At 38.5% G+C, this 19,277-nt stretch overlaps 1 protein-coding gene across 44 annotated transcripts in view; it reads left to right on the top strand.

Moving 5' to 3' along the window:
* Positions 1 to 19,277, top strand: part of AKAP13 (A-kinase anchoring protein 13) — a 351,999-nt gene that overhangs the window by 237,565 nt on the left and 95,157 nt on the right. For all 44 annotated transcript variants that reach the window (XM_005560406.5, XM_015453327.4, XM_015453326.4 and 41 more), the window contains exons 9-10: positions 10,009 to 10,084; positions 16,336 to 16,472. In XM_005560406.5, coding sequence (XP_005560463.3) covers positions 10,009 to 10,084; positions 16,336 to 16,472 — 213 coding nt within the window. The remainder of the gene's footprint in view (positions 1 to 10,008; positions 10,085 to 16,335; positions 16,473 to 19,277) is intronic.

A 19,277-nucleotide genomic window follows, 5' to 3' on the forward strand; every position in this document is an offset into this window, starting at 1 on the left:
CCAGCCTAAGCAACATTGTGAGACCCCTGTCTCTCCAAAATTTTTTTTAAAAAACAGCTGGGCGAGTTGATGGGTGCAGCACAGCAACATGGCACAAGTATACATATGTAACAAACCTGCACGTTATGCACATGTACCCTAGAACTTAAAGTATAATAATAAAAAATAATTTAAAAAAAAAAAAAAAAACAGCTGGGCATGGTGGCACATGCCTGTAGTCCTAGCTACCCAGGAGGCTGAGACGGGAAGATCACTTGAGCCCAGGACTTTCTACTCCAGCCTGGGGTGACAGAGCTTCTTTTTCTGAAAAGGAAGGAGGGAAAATGAAAGGAGAAAGAAGAAAAAGGGAAAAGAACAAGAAGAAATTCTTGAGGGGGAAATTTGGAAACCTGGAAGTGAGGAAACCTTGGGTCCTCTGTTTGAAATATTTATTACTTTCATTAAATTACTTTGCCTCCTTTGGCCTCAGGTTTTTTATGGGTCTAATAAAGGGAGACAGGGCTGTAATCCTAAAGGAATCTCTCCACTGTTTTCTTCAGAATCACTGAGGATAACGAATTCAAAAATTATTCATTAAGCATCCACCATGAACCATGCACTTATTACTCATTGCAGAGACCTGTTAAATAGATACGATTTTGTTCTCGGGAAGCTTGTGGTCTTTTGAGCAGATAAGGCTGTAAATACAATATGGTTCATATACATGTATGTGCTCCACAGATCACCAAGCCTCACTGAGTGTGTTTTCTTCCTCTAAAATGGCAACATGCCTTCTCACGGGTCTGTAAAAAGGTGAAATCTATGGGATGGTACTTTAAAGTATCATGAATCGAGAAATATGAGTTCTTTCATAACCCTTTTTTTTTTTGTGGAGACAGTGTCTGGCTGTGTCGCCCAGGCTGTAGTGCAGTGGTGCTGTCTGGCTCACTGCAACCTCCACCTCTCTGGCTCAAGCCAGCCTCCCACCTCAGCCTCCTGAGTGGCTGGGATTACAGGTGGTCACAACCATGTCCATCTAATTTTTGTATATTTTGTGGAGACAGGGTTTTGCCATGTTGCCCAGGCTGGTCTTGAACTCCTGAGCTCACAGTTGCCAAATTCAGTAACTTCTTTTTGTTTTGTATCTGCTTTGACTTCTCTGCTGCAGCTTTTGTGACGCTCTAATCTCCCGAGTTCTCTGGCTCTTAGACACTGGTGTGTGCCATCTCTGACTTCTCTGTTCTCTGTTTTACACACACACACACACACACATACAGTATGAAGTAAAATGGCAAGTTGTTATTCTGGCCCAGTGTCTCTGTATATATAACATTTGTGACCCAACCAGAATTATATGTAGCACTGAAAATACTGTATGCAATATAGTGTTCCATTCACTGTCATTCCCATCTCTGTTAATTACAGCACACATTGTCCAAGTGAACACACATTTCATTGTGTGCTATGCAAGATGCTGTGGTAGGCTTATTGACCAACCTAATATTTTCACATCTCACATGTAATCTGTGAGTTCTTTGAGGACAATGTTTTACTGCTTTTGTTTTTAAGGCTTGGTACAGTGTTTATTATATAGAAGATACTTAACACAGTTTTTAAAAAATAGAAAAAGGACAGAAACATCCCAGCATGGTGAGCATTACATCTTCACACTATCTTCCTTTTCTAGAAAGTAACAATAGATTTTAAAATATTTTCCGTTAAAAAAAACAACTCAGGATGAGCACCTGTGTCACACCTACTGTGGTAGCTGCAATAAAAAAGATAACAAAAATAGGTATTGACAAGAATGTAGAAAAATTGTTGAATGGTACAGCCATGTTGGAAAACAGTCTGACATCTCCTTAAAGTATTAAACATAAAGTTGTCGTATATAACACCCAGCAGTTCCAGTCCTACATATATGCCCAGGAGAATTGAAAACATATCCACACAGAAACTCTGAATGTTCATAGTAGCATCATTCATCACAGTCAGAAAGTGGGGAAAAAAAAAAAACCACAAAACCAGATCTCCCATCAACTGATGCATAGATAAGTAAAATGTGGATCTATCCATACAGTGGAATATTATTTGGAAATAAAAGAAGTAAAGTACTGTTACATGCTTCAACATGGGTGAACCTTGGAAACATTTTGCTAAGTGAAAGAACCCAGCATGAAAGACCAAATAATGTATGACTCTATTTGTATGCAATGTCCTGAATAAGCAAATCTGTAGAGAGAGAAATAGATTCGTGGCTCTCTAGGCACTAGGGGACGGGATGGGGGTGAGGCATGACTACCAATGGATATAAGGTTTCTTTTTGTCAAGATAAAAATGTTTAAAATTACATAGTGGTGATGGTTACACAACTCTATGAATATACTAGTACTATTGAATTATATACGTTAAACGGGCCAGTTTTCTAGTATATGAATTACATCTCAATAAAGATGTTAAAATGCAAAATAATACACACATTTTCTCACACACACACACACACACACACACACACCACACACACAATGCAATGTGGCATTCTGGATGGGATCCTGGAACAGAAAGAGAACACTAGTGGGAAAACAAGCGAAATCCAAATAAAGTCTGGAGTTTACTTAATAGTAATGTACCAGTGTTGGTTTCTTAGTATTGACAACTGTGCCATGGTTATGTAAGATTTTAAAGTTGGAGAAACCGGTGAGGAAGGGAGTGGGGATAAACGGGAACTTTCTGTGCTGTCTTTGCAACTTAAAGTTATTTCTACTTTTTATGTATACTATTTTTTTATCAGCCTGAAGTTACAAAATAAGTTTATCGAGATAAATTTTTTAAAATAAAATAAATATATAACTATTGAAGAAAGTTTGGGAAACTTCAGGAAAGTTAAAAGGAATATAAGTTGTCTCTTTGTGGTCATTCAGACATATCCACCCAATTGAAAATAGATTAGGAGATCACACAAGTGTAACATGTCAAGAGATTTTTGGCTGCAACTCTGTGTAAAATTTTTAATACTATATAGTATATACTAATTGTTAAGAATGTGGTGGATCTGAGATTTTACTGTACTTACAAGCTGGCAAGTTAACTTACATCCTGACAGTTTCTTGGGTGCTGGCTGAAGTCACGGGATTCTAGGGTCAGAGACAGATAAATGTGTTACTCATTGCATAGCCAGCAGCATCAGCATCACCTTCTTGTTGGTTCTCCTTGCTTCCTAAGCCCCATGCAGGCAACACAAAGGGGTCCAGGTTGATGCTGTGTCACAGCTGAGAAATCTAAACCTGAAGAAACCTGAATTTTTATACAGTGGACAGTAAGCCTGTGTGACCTTTGCCCTTGACTGAGACATTATCTTTATTATACTGGACAGAAACAAACCTGCCCTTTGCTTTGGAAGGAATCAATATTTTTATCTTTTAAGGATATTTGATATGCAAACAGTCTTGAAAAGATAGTCTAGAATAAAAGGGCCATCAGGGCTTTTGCAGACAAGACCTGCAGAAATGCAAGAGGGACATGGAGAATTGTTTCCCAACATGAATATGTTCTCATGACTGTTACTCAGAAATTAGTATATTTACTTAAAGATATTTAACTTTAATTTTGTTCTAGTAGTATGTGTTTATTGTATATAATTTTGTAAAATGTGAAACTCACTTTATGTAACACATGTGCCTAAAATGACAGGAAAAGTATAGTCTTAGTCGCTTGCATATTCAAGGCAAATAATGTCCACTTTACTCATTGGCTATGGAATGACATGTAGTATTGAGAAGGTAATGAAAAGTATTCTAAGAAATATAAATCTTTTTTTTTTTTTTTGAAACAGGGTCTTGCTCTGTTGCCAAGCTGGAGTGCTGTGGCCCGATTTCGGCTCACTGCAGCCTCTGACTCCCTGGTTCAAGCGGTTCTCTGTCTCAGCCTCCCAAGTAGCTGGGATTACAGGCACCCAGATAATTTTTGTATTTTTTTAGTAGAGACGGTTTCACTGTGTTGGCCAGGATAGTCTTGAACTCCTGACCTTGTGATCCCCCTGCCTCAGCCTCCTAAAGTGCTGGGATTACAGGCATGAGCCATGGCGCCCAGTAGAAATAGAATTTTAATAGGGTTTTCTAAAATGTTGGCCAAAAAACTTGTTGAAGGTCATGGTAGGAGACAGTAATATGGTAATTCGTAGTCGTTCATTTCCAGATTCTTTACTTGTCACTGAAGGATCATCTGAGCTCTTTTATTTCTGTTAACTATCTAAATTTGTTGCTGTATTCATGCAGCCTCTTCTTATTACAGGAATAATGGTGGTGGGGGGGAGTAATTTTTTCCCTTCCAGCTTAAAAGTGTAGTTTTGTATTGCAGTACAGTGGTTCTATTAGCAGATAAACTTATTTCACAGTGTGTAAAATTTGGCTCATTTCAAATGAAATGCAGTTTGAAATTAAGAGAAAATTCTCTGAATGACTTTTTTTTTTTAAGAAGATGTATCGTTTCAATTCTTTGAAAGATGTGGATAGGGTGTTGGTAAAGTTACAGAATTTGTGGTTACTTCCTTATTGTGCACACCTTAAAGTACATTTCAGAAAGAATATTTTTTAATATGTGTAATCCCAGGGCACCTGCTGAAGATTCAGTTCCATTCAGGAGTACTTTTAAATTTTTGGCATCATTTTGTAACACACCAGGAACTGAAACCCTGATGGCCCCTGGTTCCTGCTGTTTTTCCTCTCTGTAATAGTAAAATAGATGAACAGAGCAAATGATAAAGTGTTTTGTTTCATGTGGTTCTAGTTTGCCTGGTTATTTGCAAGCAGTTTAATTCTTTTCATTTGTTTTGTTGTCAAACAGTTATAATTTGACAAAATGTCCTCTAGCTTTCTGCCTTCTGCCTTCTGCCACTTAGCGTATACAGTAAAACTGTTGATCTTTAACAGCAGAAGAGTTTAATATCTTCTCACTGAAGTGATCAGAAATATATTTTAGAGGTTATTGAATAAAAGCAAGGCTTCTGTCTTTGAGCATACAAACATTCACAACTACTTGGTAGTTTGTTTAGATATTTCTGCTCATATTATTATAGAATTACATCTGAGTATGTCCGTTTTAATGATTAAAGGGTTATAATGTTAACGTGCTTGGGAATTGTGAAGACTAAAATTAATTTTATATTTTATGCTTCTGTTTTTGAGAATGTATTTGTTTTCAGCTTTATTCTGGTATAAATTTCCATACAACAAAATTAACCAATATAAGTTTATAGTTTGGTGAGCTTTGACAAATATTTAAATTATGTAATCACTACCGCGTCATAATAGGAACATTTCTGTCAGCTCAGAAGTTCTGTTCTGTCTCCCTGTAGTCAGTCCTCTCCTTCAGTCCCTGCTGATCACTAATGTTTTCTTGCTACTGTAGGTTTGCCTTTTCTAAATATTGCATAGACAGAACCATACAATAGGTAGTCAATAAGTAGTCTTTTGAGTCTGGCTTTTTTTTTTTTTTTTTTTTAACTTACCATAATACTCTTGAGATTCATCCATGTTGTTTGTATCAGCAGTTCATTTCTTCTTACTGTGAGTCTATAGCATTGTATAGATATATTACAATTTGCTTGTCCATTTACCATTTGATAGCTATCTGGACTGTGTCTAATTTGGAGCTCTCATGAATTAAAGTGCTTTAAAAATTCCAGTGCAAGTCTTTGTGTGACAGTAGGTTTTGATTCTTCTTTGGTAAGTGAATGGGATGCTATGTTGTGTGTAAGTATATGTTTGACATTATAAAAAACTGCTAAACCGCTTTCCCAAAATGGCTACACTATTTTGCATTCTTTCAACAACAGTTCTGTGTTCTGGTTGCTCCACATCTTTGCCAACATTTGGTATTATCAGTCTCAAATTTTGACTGTTGTAATGAATGCCTGTTGGTATGTCCTCGGGATTTTAATTTACATTTTCCTGTGAATTAATGAAGTTGGGTATCTTTTTTTTTTTTTTTTTTTTTGCTTATCTGCCTTTTGTATATCTTTTTAAATGAAATGTTTATTCAAATCATTTACCCATTTAAAAAATCACGTTGCTTTGTTATTGCATTGTAAGAGTTTGTTTTGTTTTATTTTTAAATATTCCGGGTAGGAGTTCTTAGCAGATAATTGTTTTATAAATATTTTCCTTCAGTTTTTAGTTTGCCTTTTTGTTTTCCTAACAATGGCTTTTGAGGAGTAAAAGTTTTTAAGGTTGACAAATATTTTTTTTTTCATGTTTTAAAAAATGTAGTATTTAAGAAATCTTTGTGTAACTCAAGGTCCCATAAAAGTGTTTCACTCCATCTTCTTTAGGAGTTTTTTAGTTTTAGGTTGAACATTTAGATATATAATCTATTCTGCGTTCATTTTTATAGGTGGTAAGGTTTGGGGTAAGATTTTAGATCTTGGGGAGTTTTGTTTGTTTACATATTTATATCCAGTTGTTATAGCATCATTTGTTCATAAGACTATTTTTTCCTCATTAAAATATCTTGGCATCTTTGTCAAAATCAGTGGGCCATATCTGTGAAGGTCTGTTTGTGGATTCTCTCTTCTCTGACATTGATTTATATGTCTGCCTTTTAATATCAGGCAGGTTTGGTTAGTGCAGCTTTTATAGTAAGTCTTGAAATCATGTAGTGATCAATTTGAGGACAATTAACAACTGTATTGAGTCTTCTGATCTGTAAACATGGTATGTCTGTATTTATTTAAGTCTGCTTTAATTTTTTCTCAATACTGTTTTATAAAGGTTTCAGAGTATGAGTCTTACTCATATTTTCTTCAAATTATCCCTAATTATTTTGTATTTATTGAGGCTTTTGTAAATGGTATTGCTTTTACTTTTAATTTCAATTTCTAATTGCTCTTTGCTAGTATAAAGATCTAGCATTGCTTTTTTTAATGTTGCTTTGTCTCTGGCTACCTTGCTTTTATTAATACATTATTTATTCCAGTATTTTTATAGATTCCTTAGCATTTTCTGCATAGGCAGTCACGCCATTTGTCAATAAACCAAGTTTGACTTCTTCCTTTCCAATGGTATGCGTTTTCTTTCTTTTTCTGCTTTACTGCACTGGCTAGGACCTCCGGAGTATTGTTGAATAGAAGTGATGAGAATGGATATCTTTGGTTACTGATCTCAGAATGAAAGCATTTAGTCTTTCACCAATAAATATAATGTTAACCGTAGGTTTTTTATAGATGCCTTTGTCAGTTTGAGTAATTTCCTTTCTCTTCCTAGTGTTCTGAGAGTTTTTTATCATGAATAGGTGTTGAATTTTGCTGATTTTTTTTTTTTCCTTTGAGACAGATTCTTGCTTTGTTGCCCAGACTGGTGTTCCGTGGCACAATCACGGCTCACTGCAACCTCTGCCTCGTGGGTTCCGGTGATTCTCATGCCTCAGGCTCCCTAGTAGCTGGGATTACAGAGACCCACCACCACACCTGGCTAATTTTTGTATTTTTAGTAGAGACGTGGCTTCACCATGTTGGCCAGGCTGATCTTGAACTCCTGACCTGAAGTGATCCGCCTGCCTCGGCCTCCCAAAGTGCTGGGATTACAGGCTTGAGCTACCGCTCCCGGCCCCAGATTCTTTCGATCTAATGATGATCTCATGATGATCATGAGTTTTTTGGTCTGTTAATAAACTGATTTTTCAAGTGCTAAACCAACCTTACATTCCTGGGATATTGCTGGATTCCATTAACCTAAAATTTTGTTAAGGTTTTTTGCATCTATATTCCTGAGGAATATTGATCTGTAGTTTTCTTATGTCTCTCTGGTTTTGATTTCAGAGTAATGCTAGGCTCATAAAATGATCTGCATTGTAAATACTTGTGTTTTCTGTAAGAGCTTGTGTAGAGTTGACATTTCTTAAGTGTTTGGTGGCATTCACCACTGAAGTCATCTAGGCCTGAAGTTTTCCTTGTAATGAAGTTTTAAACTATGGATTCAATTGCTTTAATAGAATAAGGCTATTTAGATTATCTGTGTTTTCTTGAGTGCATTTTGATAGTTTGTATAGTGTCATGGAATGCTACTATTTCATCCAACTTGATGAATTTATTGCAGTAATGTTCATAATATTGCTTTATTTTTTCAGTATCTATAGGATCTGTAATGGTGTCGTTCTGTAATTCCTGATTTCTGTCATTTGTAGCTTTTCTTTTTTGATTAGCCTCGCCAGAGTTGTATTGATATTATTGACCCTTTTGAGGAACCAGCTTTTGGTTTCATTGATTTTATTGTTCTTCTGTTTTCTATTTCATTGATTTCTGTTCTTTATTTTCTTTATCCTGCTTGCTTTGGGTTAATTTACTCCTCTTTTTCTAGTTTCGTAAGGTAGAAGTTTAGATCACTGATTTGAAACCTTGTGTTCTAATATAGGCATGTAGTGTTATAAATATTGCTGTTAGCACTGCTTTAGTTCTATCCACAAATTTTTATATGTGGTGTTTTAGTTTTTATTCAATTCAGAATATTTTCTAATTTTTCTTAATATACTTTGATTCATTGGGTTATTTAGAAGTGTTTATTTATTTATTTATTTTTTATTTTTTTATCTCTGTCTCCCAGGCTAGAGTGCAGTGGCGCGATCTCCACTCACTGCAACTCTGCCTCCCGGGTTCATGCCATTCTCCTGCCTCAGCCTCCTGAATAGCTGGGACTACAGGCGCCCGCCACCATGCCCAGCTAATTTTTTATATATATTTTTAGTAGAGACTGGATTTCACCATGTTAGCCAGGATGGTCTTGGTATCCTGACCTTGTGATCCGCCTGTCTCGGCCTCCCAAAGTGCTGGGATTACAGGCGTGAGTCACCGCGCCCAGCCTATTTAGAAGTTTTAAAAAATTTTTTCAAATATTTGAGTTTTTTCCAATCTTTTGTTTTGGATTTCTGATTTAATACTGTTGTGATCACAGAGCATACTTTTTATTTTAATTTTCTTATATTTGAGACTTGTTTTATGCTACAGAATATGTTTGTTTTATTTGAGGTTTGTTTTATGTGATAGAATATGAACATTCCAAGTGCACTTGAGAAGAATGTGTCTTATGCTGTTATTGGATGGAGTGTTCTATATTGTGTTAGGTCAAATTGATTGAGGTTTTTTAGGTTTTCTCTATCTTGCTGATTTTGTTTCTATTTGTTTTATCAATAAACTAAGAGAGGAGTATTGAAATCTTCAATGGTAATTTTAAAATTTTAAAATTGAATCAAAGTAGAGAATTGTAATGTTAAGATGGTTGGGAGGTGTAAAGGCTATATTTAAATTTTTTTTTAATTTGTGGGGAGGGGGTAAGTTTTTGCTTTTTAGAGTAATACAGACTTGGCATTCCAATACCAGTCCTGCTATTTATTACTTCAGCTACCCCTCTGAGCCTTTTTTTTTTTTTTTTTTTTTTTTTGAGATGGCGTCTTGCTCTGTCATCCGGGCTGGAGGACAGTGACGCGATCTCAGCTCACTGAAACATCTGCCTCCCGGGTTTAAGCAATTCTTGTGCCTCAGCCTCCTGAGTGGCTGGGATTATAGGCATGTACCACCACCATGCGTAGGTAATTTTTGTAGTTTAGTAGACATGGGGTTTCGCCATGTTGGCCAGACTTGTCTTGAACTCCTGGCCTCAAGCAGTCCACCTCAGCCTCCCAAAGTGTTGAGATTACAGGCATGAGCCACACCAAATATGTATTTTAATATTTAGTCAATTTCATATGTTAACTTTTTTTATTTTACCCTTGGCCTACACTATGGCCTTCATCTTTGTGTATCTTTTCCTCTTACTTTTGTATGCCTAATTTTTATTGACAATGACAACCTCTTTAGAGCCTTGAGTATAGATTGCTGTGGTTATAGTGTGAAAAAAATTTTTTTTCCCTTGACATAAGTTTGCTCACCCTGTATTAAATAAAAAGATAGGAATGTTGGTACAGTCGACATAATTTTGGCACCTATAAAATTATCTCATATTACTTCAATGACTGAAACACAGTGTTTTCCTTTTCTTTCAGATAAACCGAGAAAACTGGTGTACAATAGAGCCATGCCCTGATGCAGCATCTCTTTTGGCTTCCAAGCAGAGCCCAGGTAAGCTGAGATTGTCCATTCATTTTCTGGAGCTGCAGGCCCACTCTAACAGATCGTTTTATTTGGAGATCTGCCCTTCCTTAGCATATTATACAGTAAATCAGAGGAAGGGATATATGTGATTTGGCTTTGTAGGCATTTTGTCTTACAGTTGAAGATGAGCACATGTAATTACCTGGATTTTATTTTGCTGGCAACGGACATCATAGGTGGCTTTATGATTCATTCATTTGTGAAGGCATCTGTGCTGTGCATATACATATGACAAGGTTTTTTAATCTGGCAAAAGTATAAATCTACTGTTAAGAACCAAACCTGAGGTTCTCAATTTTGACTGCACATTGGAATTATCTGGCTGAGCAAGCTTTAAAAATATACACATGCCTGGGTCTTACCTCCAGATATTCTGATTTAGTTGGGTGGGGTGTGGCCTAGATACCAAAATCTTTATAAGCTCCTTTAGTTACCCTACTGTGTACCCAAGGTTGAGAACATTACACTTTGGATGCATGGTCAGGAATTAAGTCTTTCCTTAAGTATCTTTGAGTTATTTCTAACAACACTTGAGGGTACAGTGCTCTTAAGACCTTGCTTGTTAATGACATAGCACATGGCTTGTGGTTAGTTAGGATTCCCAACTTTTAATCCAGGTCCAGCCTCTAACTCTGTGTGACGTAAAGTATGTTCCCTAATGTCTGTGTGCTACATTGTCTCCCTCCCATCTGTAAAGTATTAGTAGCTTGTCTCATTTTGAGGGTGTAGTACGGATGACATGATGAGTAATCCCTGTGCCTGTTCCTATGGCTGCTAAGTGAATACTAGTAATTTGCATTCTGAGTTTTTTTAGTCTGTTTTACCCAACAAGCCTCTGTTTGCCTTCCCAATTTTTACTGCCCAGCTTTAAAAATTACCTAGTCTTCATTTGCAGGTCTTTTTAGAAATAGTTTACGTGTAGATACCCTCCAGTAGTGTTAAATTTAAAAACAAATTGTTTTGAATCCTCTAACTCCAGAGCAGTTTCCTACTGATTCTCAACTCTCTGACTTTACTACAAAGGAAATAATTGAAAACAAATATAGAAAGTGTTTTTCTCTATTTTTGTCTCATTTTTTGAGAGTAGTTAAGGATATTATGCTATAGTCGTGTTCAGGGTCCAAGTTTTACAAGATTGGCCCCGTTGACAGATTTAGCTGACACTTCCCCCATGTAGCCTCCTAGAACCTTCTACTTAAATGTCTACCACTTACTACTGTGTTTTGGTTCCTTAAACTGTTTGGGGCTTTTTCTAAAAGTGTAATTACAACCACCCAAGAGTGAAACTTTCTGCCAAGTAAAGGTTAAATGAGGTTGCTCACGGTTTGAATATTCACAGGAAGGAAAGATCTCCACACATCATAGTTTAATTTCTATATTTAGAGAAATGATTTTTGAACCCCTGGACATTTTCCCCAGGACACAATTTTGAATTCTGTAGACCTACTGTATACGCTAACCCCAAGCATAAGCAATTTAGTCTTTTTAAAGTAATTATTTTAAAATCTCAATTTAACAAAGTTGCAGATCAGAATTATGCCACTCAGCTTCAGACCTGAGATTTTGATTTTAGGCATAGCGTTTTTGTGAATCCTAGGTACTTTGTTTTGCAGGTTTCTCTATTTTACTTCATAAACACTTCCTCAAGAGAGCAATAGCATTAGACCAAATAAGATACTGTCTTTTGGCCGGGCGAGGTGGCTTATGCCTGTAATCCCAACACTTGGGGAGGCTGAGGCAGGCAGATCACAAGATCAGGAGTTCGAGACCAGCCTGGCCAATATGGTGAAACCCCTGTCTCTACTAAAAATACAAAAATTAGCCGGGTGTGGCGGCACATGCCTGTAGCCCCAGCTACTCAGGAGGCTGAGGCAGAAGAGTCACTTGAACCCAGGAGGCGGAGGTTGCAGTGAGCCAAGATCCAGCCTGGGCGACAGAGCAAGACTCCGTCTCAAATAAATAAATAAATAAATAAATAACAGGTTCCCCAGGCTGGAGTGCAGTGGCATGGTCTCGGCCCACTGCAAGCTCCGCCTCCCGGGTTCACACCATTCTCTTGCCTTAGCCTCCCAAGTAGCTGGGACTACAAGTGCCCACCACCACACCCAGCTAATTGTTTTGTATTTTTAGTAGAGATGGGGTTTCACTGTGTTAGCCAGGATGGTCTCAATCTCCTGACCTCGTGATCCCTCCGCCTCGTCCACCCAAAGTTCTGGGATTATAGGCATGAGCCACCGCGCCTAGCCAAGATACTACCGTCTTTTAAAATCACTTTGTATACTCTTTAGTAATGGACAAATTACAAGATAGAATTATGATTAGTATGACATAACAGAGCCCACAGGATGTCAGCAGTGTGTTTTCCTGCCCTTCCCCAATAACAGTTTGTTGGCATTTATGTCGTTTTAAACCCAAATGACTAGATAACACCTTTAAAAAAGTTTGTATTCTAAAAAGCTAATAGCTCAGTACACAAAAATTATAGACAAATTTACATATGGGTCATAAAATGGGACTGGCCCTGCCTGTGCCCATCTTTAAGGTACTGTCGTCTGGATACTTACTGAATCATACATTAAATGTTAATGAAGCCTTAACTTCATTAGACACATACATCACACACCTGCTATGTGGTGGAAACCAGAGTTCTAGTTACTCTATGTATAAATTATTCCTGTCACTGTGACTCCTTTAGGGAAGTACGATCATCTCTTGTCACTGTTATGGAAATGGCAACTGAGAGGGGTGAAATTACTTCTTGCCTGGAATTTTTCTTCTATTAAGTAGTCAGACCTAGATTTAAGCCTGGTGAGTCTAACTCGAAAAGCAGAGGTCTTTACTCTTGTTTACACTTAGATATGCAGCTCCCCTTTATTCAGTAGGAAGGGAACATATAGAAGGAAAGAAAAGATTTTATTAATTTTGAAAACTTAGCAATACATGTGACACAGGGTGTGGATTAGCTCTGCCTTTAGGGATTCCCCCCACCTCCCCCCGCCCCATGACACGGGGGGTTATAATGGTTTATGGTCCCTCTCTCTCCATCTTGGTCCTTCTTTCTGTACTTTTCTCTCTTCCCCTCCTCAACAATCAGCTTTATCTCACAGAGCAGACTCTCATCCCAAACTTGGTTTGTTACCCCTTGTAGTGCTGGCTTGAATTTATTTTCTGGGTGAGGTATTCCTACCAGGGCTGAATCTGGATCTTCCCTGTGAATTTTCCATTCGAATATCATGAGCTAGTTTGTTTTCCAGTCTGGAATTTGGACGTGGTCTGTTAGAGGGCCAGCTGGACAGCGAGCAGCTCAGTGTAGTTGCTGTGACAGCCCTTTCTTTTCTTGGCCAGCCCCCCTATTTTCCCTCAGTCACGGAAAGGCGTTTTTTTTATTTTTTCAGGCAGGGAAAGGAGAAGGAGTAGATCACACCCACCACCTCCTCTTAGGTTACTACATACTCTAGGAAATGTGAAAAAAATTCTCCAGAATACCCATAGTTTCCAGTCGGCTAAAGGCAGGGCTGTTCCCATTGAACTAACACTCTCCGAAACAGTTTGAACCAAGACTGAAACAGACTAAGGTGATTTTTTTTAACTGAAAGATTTTCAGATTCATCCATGAGCCCTGTCTCACTTCCTATGGCATTTTTTTGTATAATTCTTCGTTGAAATTGTCTTCTAATATGTTTATTTCTGCCACAAGACAGTAAACTGCCTCCCCCCCAACATTAAACATTTATTTTTATTTGGATACTCCCCAGTATTTAGCCAGATGCTTAACTAGTAGAAAAAATCATTTGATTGACAAGCGATTTATGACCTGTAGCAATGCAGTGCATCCTTGACCCTTGCTCTAAGCTACCAGGGCAGATAATTCAGTGATTATCCCTAATTAATTTTTCATTAGAACAGCTATTTCTTCCCAGTTTCAACACACAGAGACAACATAATTATCTAAGCATAGAATCTAATAATCAAAGGAGACACTGGAAGTTATCTAGTCCAGCCCTCACTTCCCTCTCTGTGCAGATACCTTTTCTGTAATATCTTGACATAGTCATTCTCTGTTCCAAAACCCTTCTGGTAAAGTGATAGTCACTACTTTATGGGGCACCCAACCTATTGCCAAGAAGCCCCGTTTTAGTGAAGCTCTGTAGCTCACACTCACTGGTCTTTGTTCTGCCCCTGGAACAGCACAGAGGGAATCTGTGACCGTCTTTAGGCACATTTTCTTCAAGCTCCTCAGTAAGCTGAATGTATCTCAAATGTTTTGACTGTCGTGACCCCGTTACTACGTACACATTTTTGTTTATCAGTGTTCAACTTTAGATGTTATTTAGGAACAAGTACAATCCTGAAGGTGTGGTCTGGATGGCACATAGTGACTGGACTGTTCCCGTTTTGGATGCCAGTGTACTATTTACTAATAGAGACTAAAACTATTAGTGTTTCTTTGGTTTTGTCATCACCTTGTACTGTCAGTTCCTCTTGAATTTGCTTCCCCCAAAACCTCCAAGTAGAGTTCTCTTTACCTCCTAGATAGCCAGGTTTCCTGCCCTGTCCCTCATCACTTAGTGTCACCTACAGATTTGATAAAGCATGCCTACCTGGTTGTCCAAATAACACATTAACTTGCTTACAAAAACAGAGATACATGACTTTTATCTTTTTTTTTTTTTTTTTCCTGAAATGAAGTCACTCTCTATCACCTAGGCTGGAGTGCAGTGGTGCGATCTTGGCTCACTGCAGCCTCCGCCTCCCAGCTTCAAGCAATTCTCCTGCCTCAGCCTCCCAAGTAGCTGGGATTGTAGGCACCTGCCACCAAGCCTGGCTAATTTTTTGTATTTTTAGTAGAGATGGGGTTTCACCATGTTGGCCAGGCTGTTCTCAAACTCTTGGCCTCAGGTGCTCCTCCTGCCTCAGCCTCCCAAAGCGCTGGGATTACAGGCTTGAGCCACCATGCCTGGCCATAACTTTTATCTTTAAAACTTCTTAGGGCCAGGCCCAGTGACTCATGCCTGTAATCCCAGCACTTTGGGAGGCTGAGGCAGGTGGATCACAAAGTCAGGAGATGGAGACCATCCTGGCTAACACGGTGAAACCTCATTTCTACTAAAAATACAAAAAAAAAAAAACATTAGCCAGGCATGGTGGCACATGCCTGTAGTCCCAGCTACTCAAGAGGCTGAAGCAGGAGAATCGCTTGAACCCGGGAGGCGGAGGTTGCAAAAACTTCTTGAAGGAAGCTCATATCCACTCAGTAATGGACTTGGGTTCTTGGTTTCACCATCTACAAATCCCTTTAACCGTATAGTACCCAGTCACATGTCACTTTTGTTTACAAAGTTAATAGCCTGGGCAACATGCCAAAACCCATCTTTACAAAAAATAAACTGGGCTTGGTGGCATGTGCCTGCAGTCCCAGCTACTTGGGAGGGTAAGGTGTGAGGATTGCTTGAGCCCAGGAGGTGGAGGTTGAAGTGAGCTGAGATCATGCCACTGCACTACAGGCTGGGCAACAGAATGAAAACCTATCTCAAAATAAACAACACAAAACAAAAAAGCAAAGTTAATAAGAAAGAGTATCTTGCTTATTTCAAGCTACTAAGTTTTTAGGCTCCCTCCATGTACCAAGGTAGTATTTCTGTCACAGACCCCTCCCTCTGGCTTGCCAGGGTCCCTGTTCTAGTTATTGAACTGAAAACAGATTCTAAATGATACATTTTTCCACTTTGGCACATTATGCCCCCAATTTAAGAGCTATTTATGGTAAGAAAAGTTAAATTATATTTCTGTTATTACTCAGCAGAACCTATAAGTTTAAAACAAACTGCATCACATAGTTGCTAGTAAAAGACTTTGGATTTTGAAGACAAAAGAAAAAAAATTCCCTAACTACTACGAGGAAAACATACCGTTCAGGTATCTAAATAGAAGTAGAATATGCTTCTAAATCATCCTTTTATCTTTCTGTACCTAATATAAACATGGTAGGCGCATGATTGTCCTGTAGGAGCTATATCAACCTAGAATTGGAATAGCAGAACTACTAATTAGACTGTGTCCTTTATAGCTTCTTGATATCGAAAAAAAGAAACAAGGAGGGAAGGAAAAGAAAAGAGTGAGAGAGAGATTTAAAAGACTGGTTGCTGGGGTGAAAAGGAAGTGTTTCTTTTTGTTTTTTGTTTTATTTTCAATATTGGTGAATAAATTCTCTTTTTCAGAGTGTGAGAACTTCCTGGATGTTGGACTGGGCAGAGAGTGTACCTCAAAACAAGGTGTACTTAAAAGAGAACCTGGGAGTGATTCTGACCTCTTTCACTCACCCAGTGATGACATGGACAGCATCATCTTCCCAAAGGTATTGTGTAAACCTTCCTTTCATTTTTGTCCCATGGCTTTCGTGTTCCTATTTGGGCTTCCCAAACTCTTTTCCACTTTTTTCCCCTCTTGTGCTCATTGTCTTCCCAAGACATGTTGTTTCCCTAAATATGTAACTCCTGCTAGTAAGTTGTGATCCAGCTAGCCTTGTAGGGCCTCACTCACTCTGAGAGGTGTGTAAATGTTCTCTTGGAGAAGGAAACGCCAGATTACCAGGGTTTAGAAAAAGGCATTGGGCTGGGCATGGTGGCTCATGCCTGTAATCCCAACACTTTGGGAGGCTGAGGTGGGTGGACCCCTTGAGGTCAGGAGTTCGAGACCAGCCTGGCCAACATGGTGAAACCCCGTCTCTACTAAAAATATAAAAATTAGCTGGAGGTGCTCACTTGAACCCAGGAGGCAGAGGTTGCAGTAAGTCAAGTTTGCGCCACTGAACTCCAACCTGGGCGGCAGAACGAGACTCTGTCTCCAAAAACAAAAAAAAAAAGAGAAAGAAAAAAGCATTGGCCAAAGTGATTTAATGTGAAATTGTGGCTAGTTAAATGCAGATTTTGAAGCTCATATAGGAGTCAAAAGAAATGGAAGTTCCTTTAGAATTAAGTCAGATGACAGTAAACACTTCTCAGTGGGCAGCAAGGACCACAGCTCAGACTATATGATGTCATATGTATAAACCAGCTGTAGAGTCATTTCTGGTTAATGTGTTTAGGCCTGAAGCTTCCTGTTGAGTGTGGTCATATCACTTATCCTCATCTAGCCTGCTTAATTGGAACTTTCTAGATCTCTGCGATGGAGCCCTTCCACATGAATCAGCTCACGTTTGCATATAATTTGAGACTGTCTAAGGGAGGTGGGGAATGGGAGCAGTTTGCTTTCTTTTGCTTATGTTTGTTTCTAGTTGCAGCAAGTTCTGTTTTGTTCCTCTGCGAAGAATAGAGGGCTTTCCCACAACAGAGATGGCAAATGCTACTCAATTATATGCCACAAGTGGTTTTCTTAATGGTAAGGAGGTGAAGAGGCAGAAACACTGTTGCATCTACCAAGGCGGTTCCTTCTAGTTTTATAATGAGCTCGGAGAAGTGGTGAGGGCAATTGTGTTAGTGGGTGATTAAGTTGTCCAAGATGGTCAATGATGCTGTGTAGAAGTTACAAGAATAGGCCAGGTGTGGTGGCTCATGCATGTAATCCCAGCACTTTGGGAGGCCACGGTGGATCACTTGAGGTCAGGAGTTCGAGACCAGTCTGGAAATGGTGAAAACCCGTCTCTACTAAACATATAAAAAAAATTAGCTGGGCATGGTGGCGTGTGCCTGTAATCTCAGCTACTTGGGAGGCTGAGGCAGGAGGATTGCTTGAACCCAGGAGGTGGAGGCTGAAGCGAGCCGAGATTGCACCACTGCACTCCAACCTGGGCAACAGGAGTGAAACTCTGTCTCAAAAATAAAAATAAAATAAAATAAAATAAAATAAGAGAAGTTACAAGAATAGAGACCTAAAGATTTGGGAATCAGGAGCATATCAGTGCCTCTGTGAATGTACCCTGTGTACCTTCCTTTCATTTTTGGCCTTCCCTAAGGCCAAAATGAGCCACCACACCTGGCCTATTCTTGTAACTTCTACACAGCATTTTTATCTTGAGTACATTGTCTTCCCAAGTTCCTTGGAAAGACTTATTTAATATGATGCAGCCTTAAAGATTTCTATCACTGTTACTCATAGTGACTTGACAAAAAATTCTATGAAGTAAAAACTCCACATTTAGAAGATCTGCCTTTCTCTTTTTACTTAGGAAAAGAGAAATCAATAGTTTTATTTTGTATTTTATTTTATTTTATTTTATTATATCAGAGTTTAGGTAATTTCCACTGTGACTTTGAGGTTTTAATTTTAAGGAATTCTATTCCCCGCAAGGGAATACCATTCTGAAGATACGTGTCGCTAAAAACATACTGAGATAAACAGATTAGATAGTATCTCTAAGTTCCAGCTTTAAAATGGGATCATTGATAATCACTGAAACTAGGTCATGGATATACAGATATTTATTAAACATTTATATATGTTTGAAAATTTTAATGTAAAAAGTTTTTTTAAAAAATTGAAGTGTCTTCATTAAGAAATACTTGCTTGCAACCTCCTAGGTGCATGACAGCTTGCACCTGAATATTACCATCTCTGCAGACTCAGAGTTACTTCTGGTCTAGCTAAGGATAATTAGAATTTTCTATATTTCTCCTTCTTAGTTTCCCAGAACCATTTATGAAATTGCTCATATAAATGACCTGTGCTAGATTTCAGAGGTTTTTTTTTTTTTTTCCCCAAGAATACTAGACAGACATAATTTTTTAAAGTTGAAGGAGGCCAGGCATGGTGGATCTTAGCATTTGGGGAGGCTAAGGCAGGAGGATCACTTGAGTCAAGGAGTTTGAGATCAGCCTGAGCCAACATAATGGGACTTGTCTCTACAAAAAATACAAAAATTAGCCGGACATGGTGGTGCACACCTGTGGTCCCAGCTATTCGGGAGGCTGAGGTGGGAGGATCACTTAAGTCCAGGAGGTTAAGGCTGCAGTGAGCCGTGATGGCGCCACTGCATTCCAGACTGGGCGACAGAGCAAGACCCTGTCTCAAAAATAAATAAGTAAATAACACCTACATTTTATACCAGACTGCTTAGGGAAAACCAGAAATGGCAGGTTCACTTTCACCTCTTCATGTGTGCTCGAGAATGTCTAAATGGCCTGAGAAGAGATGGGGAGGATTTTTCTCTTAGTGTTTTTGCTCT

This window comes from Macaca fascicularis, chromosome 7 (genome assembly GCF_037993035.2).
Source record: "Macaca fascicularis isolate 582-1 chromosome 7, T2T-MFA8v1.1".
In the NCBI taxonomy this organism is placed as follows: Eukaryota; Metazoa; Chordata; class Mammalia; order Primates; family Cercopithecidae; genus Macaca; species Macaca fascicularis.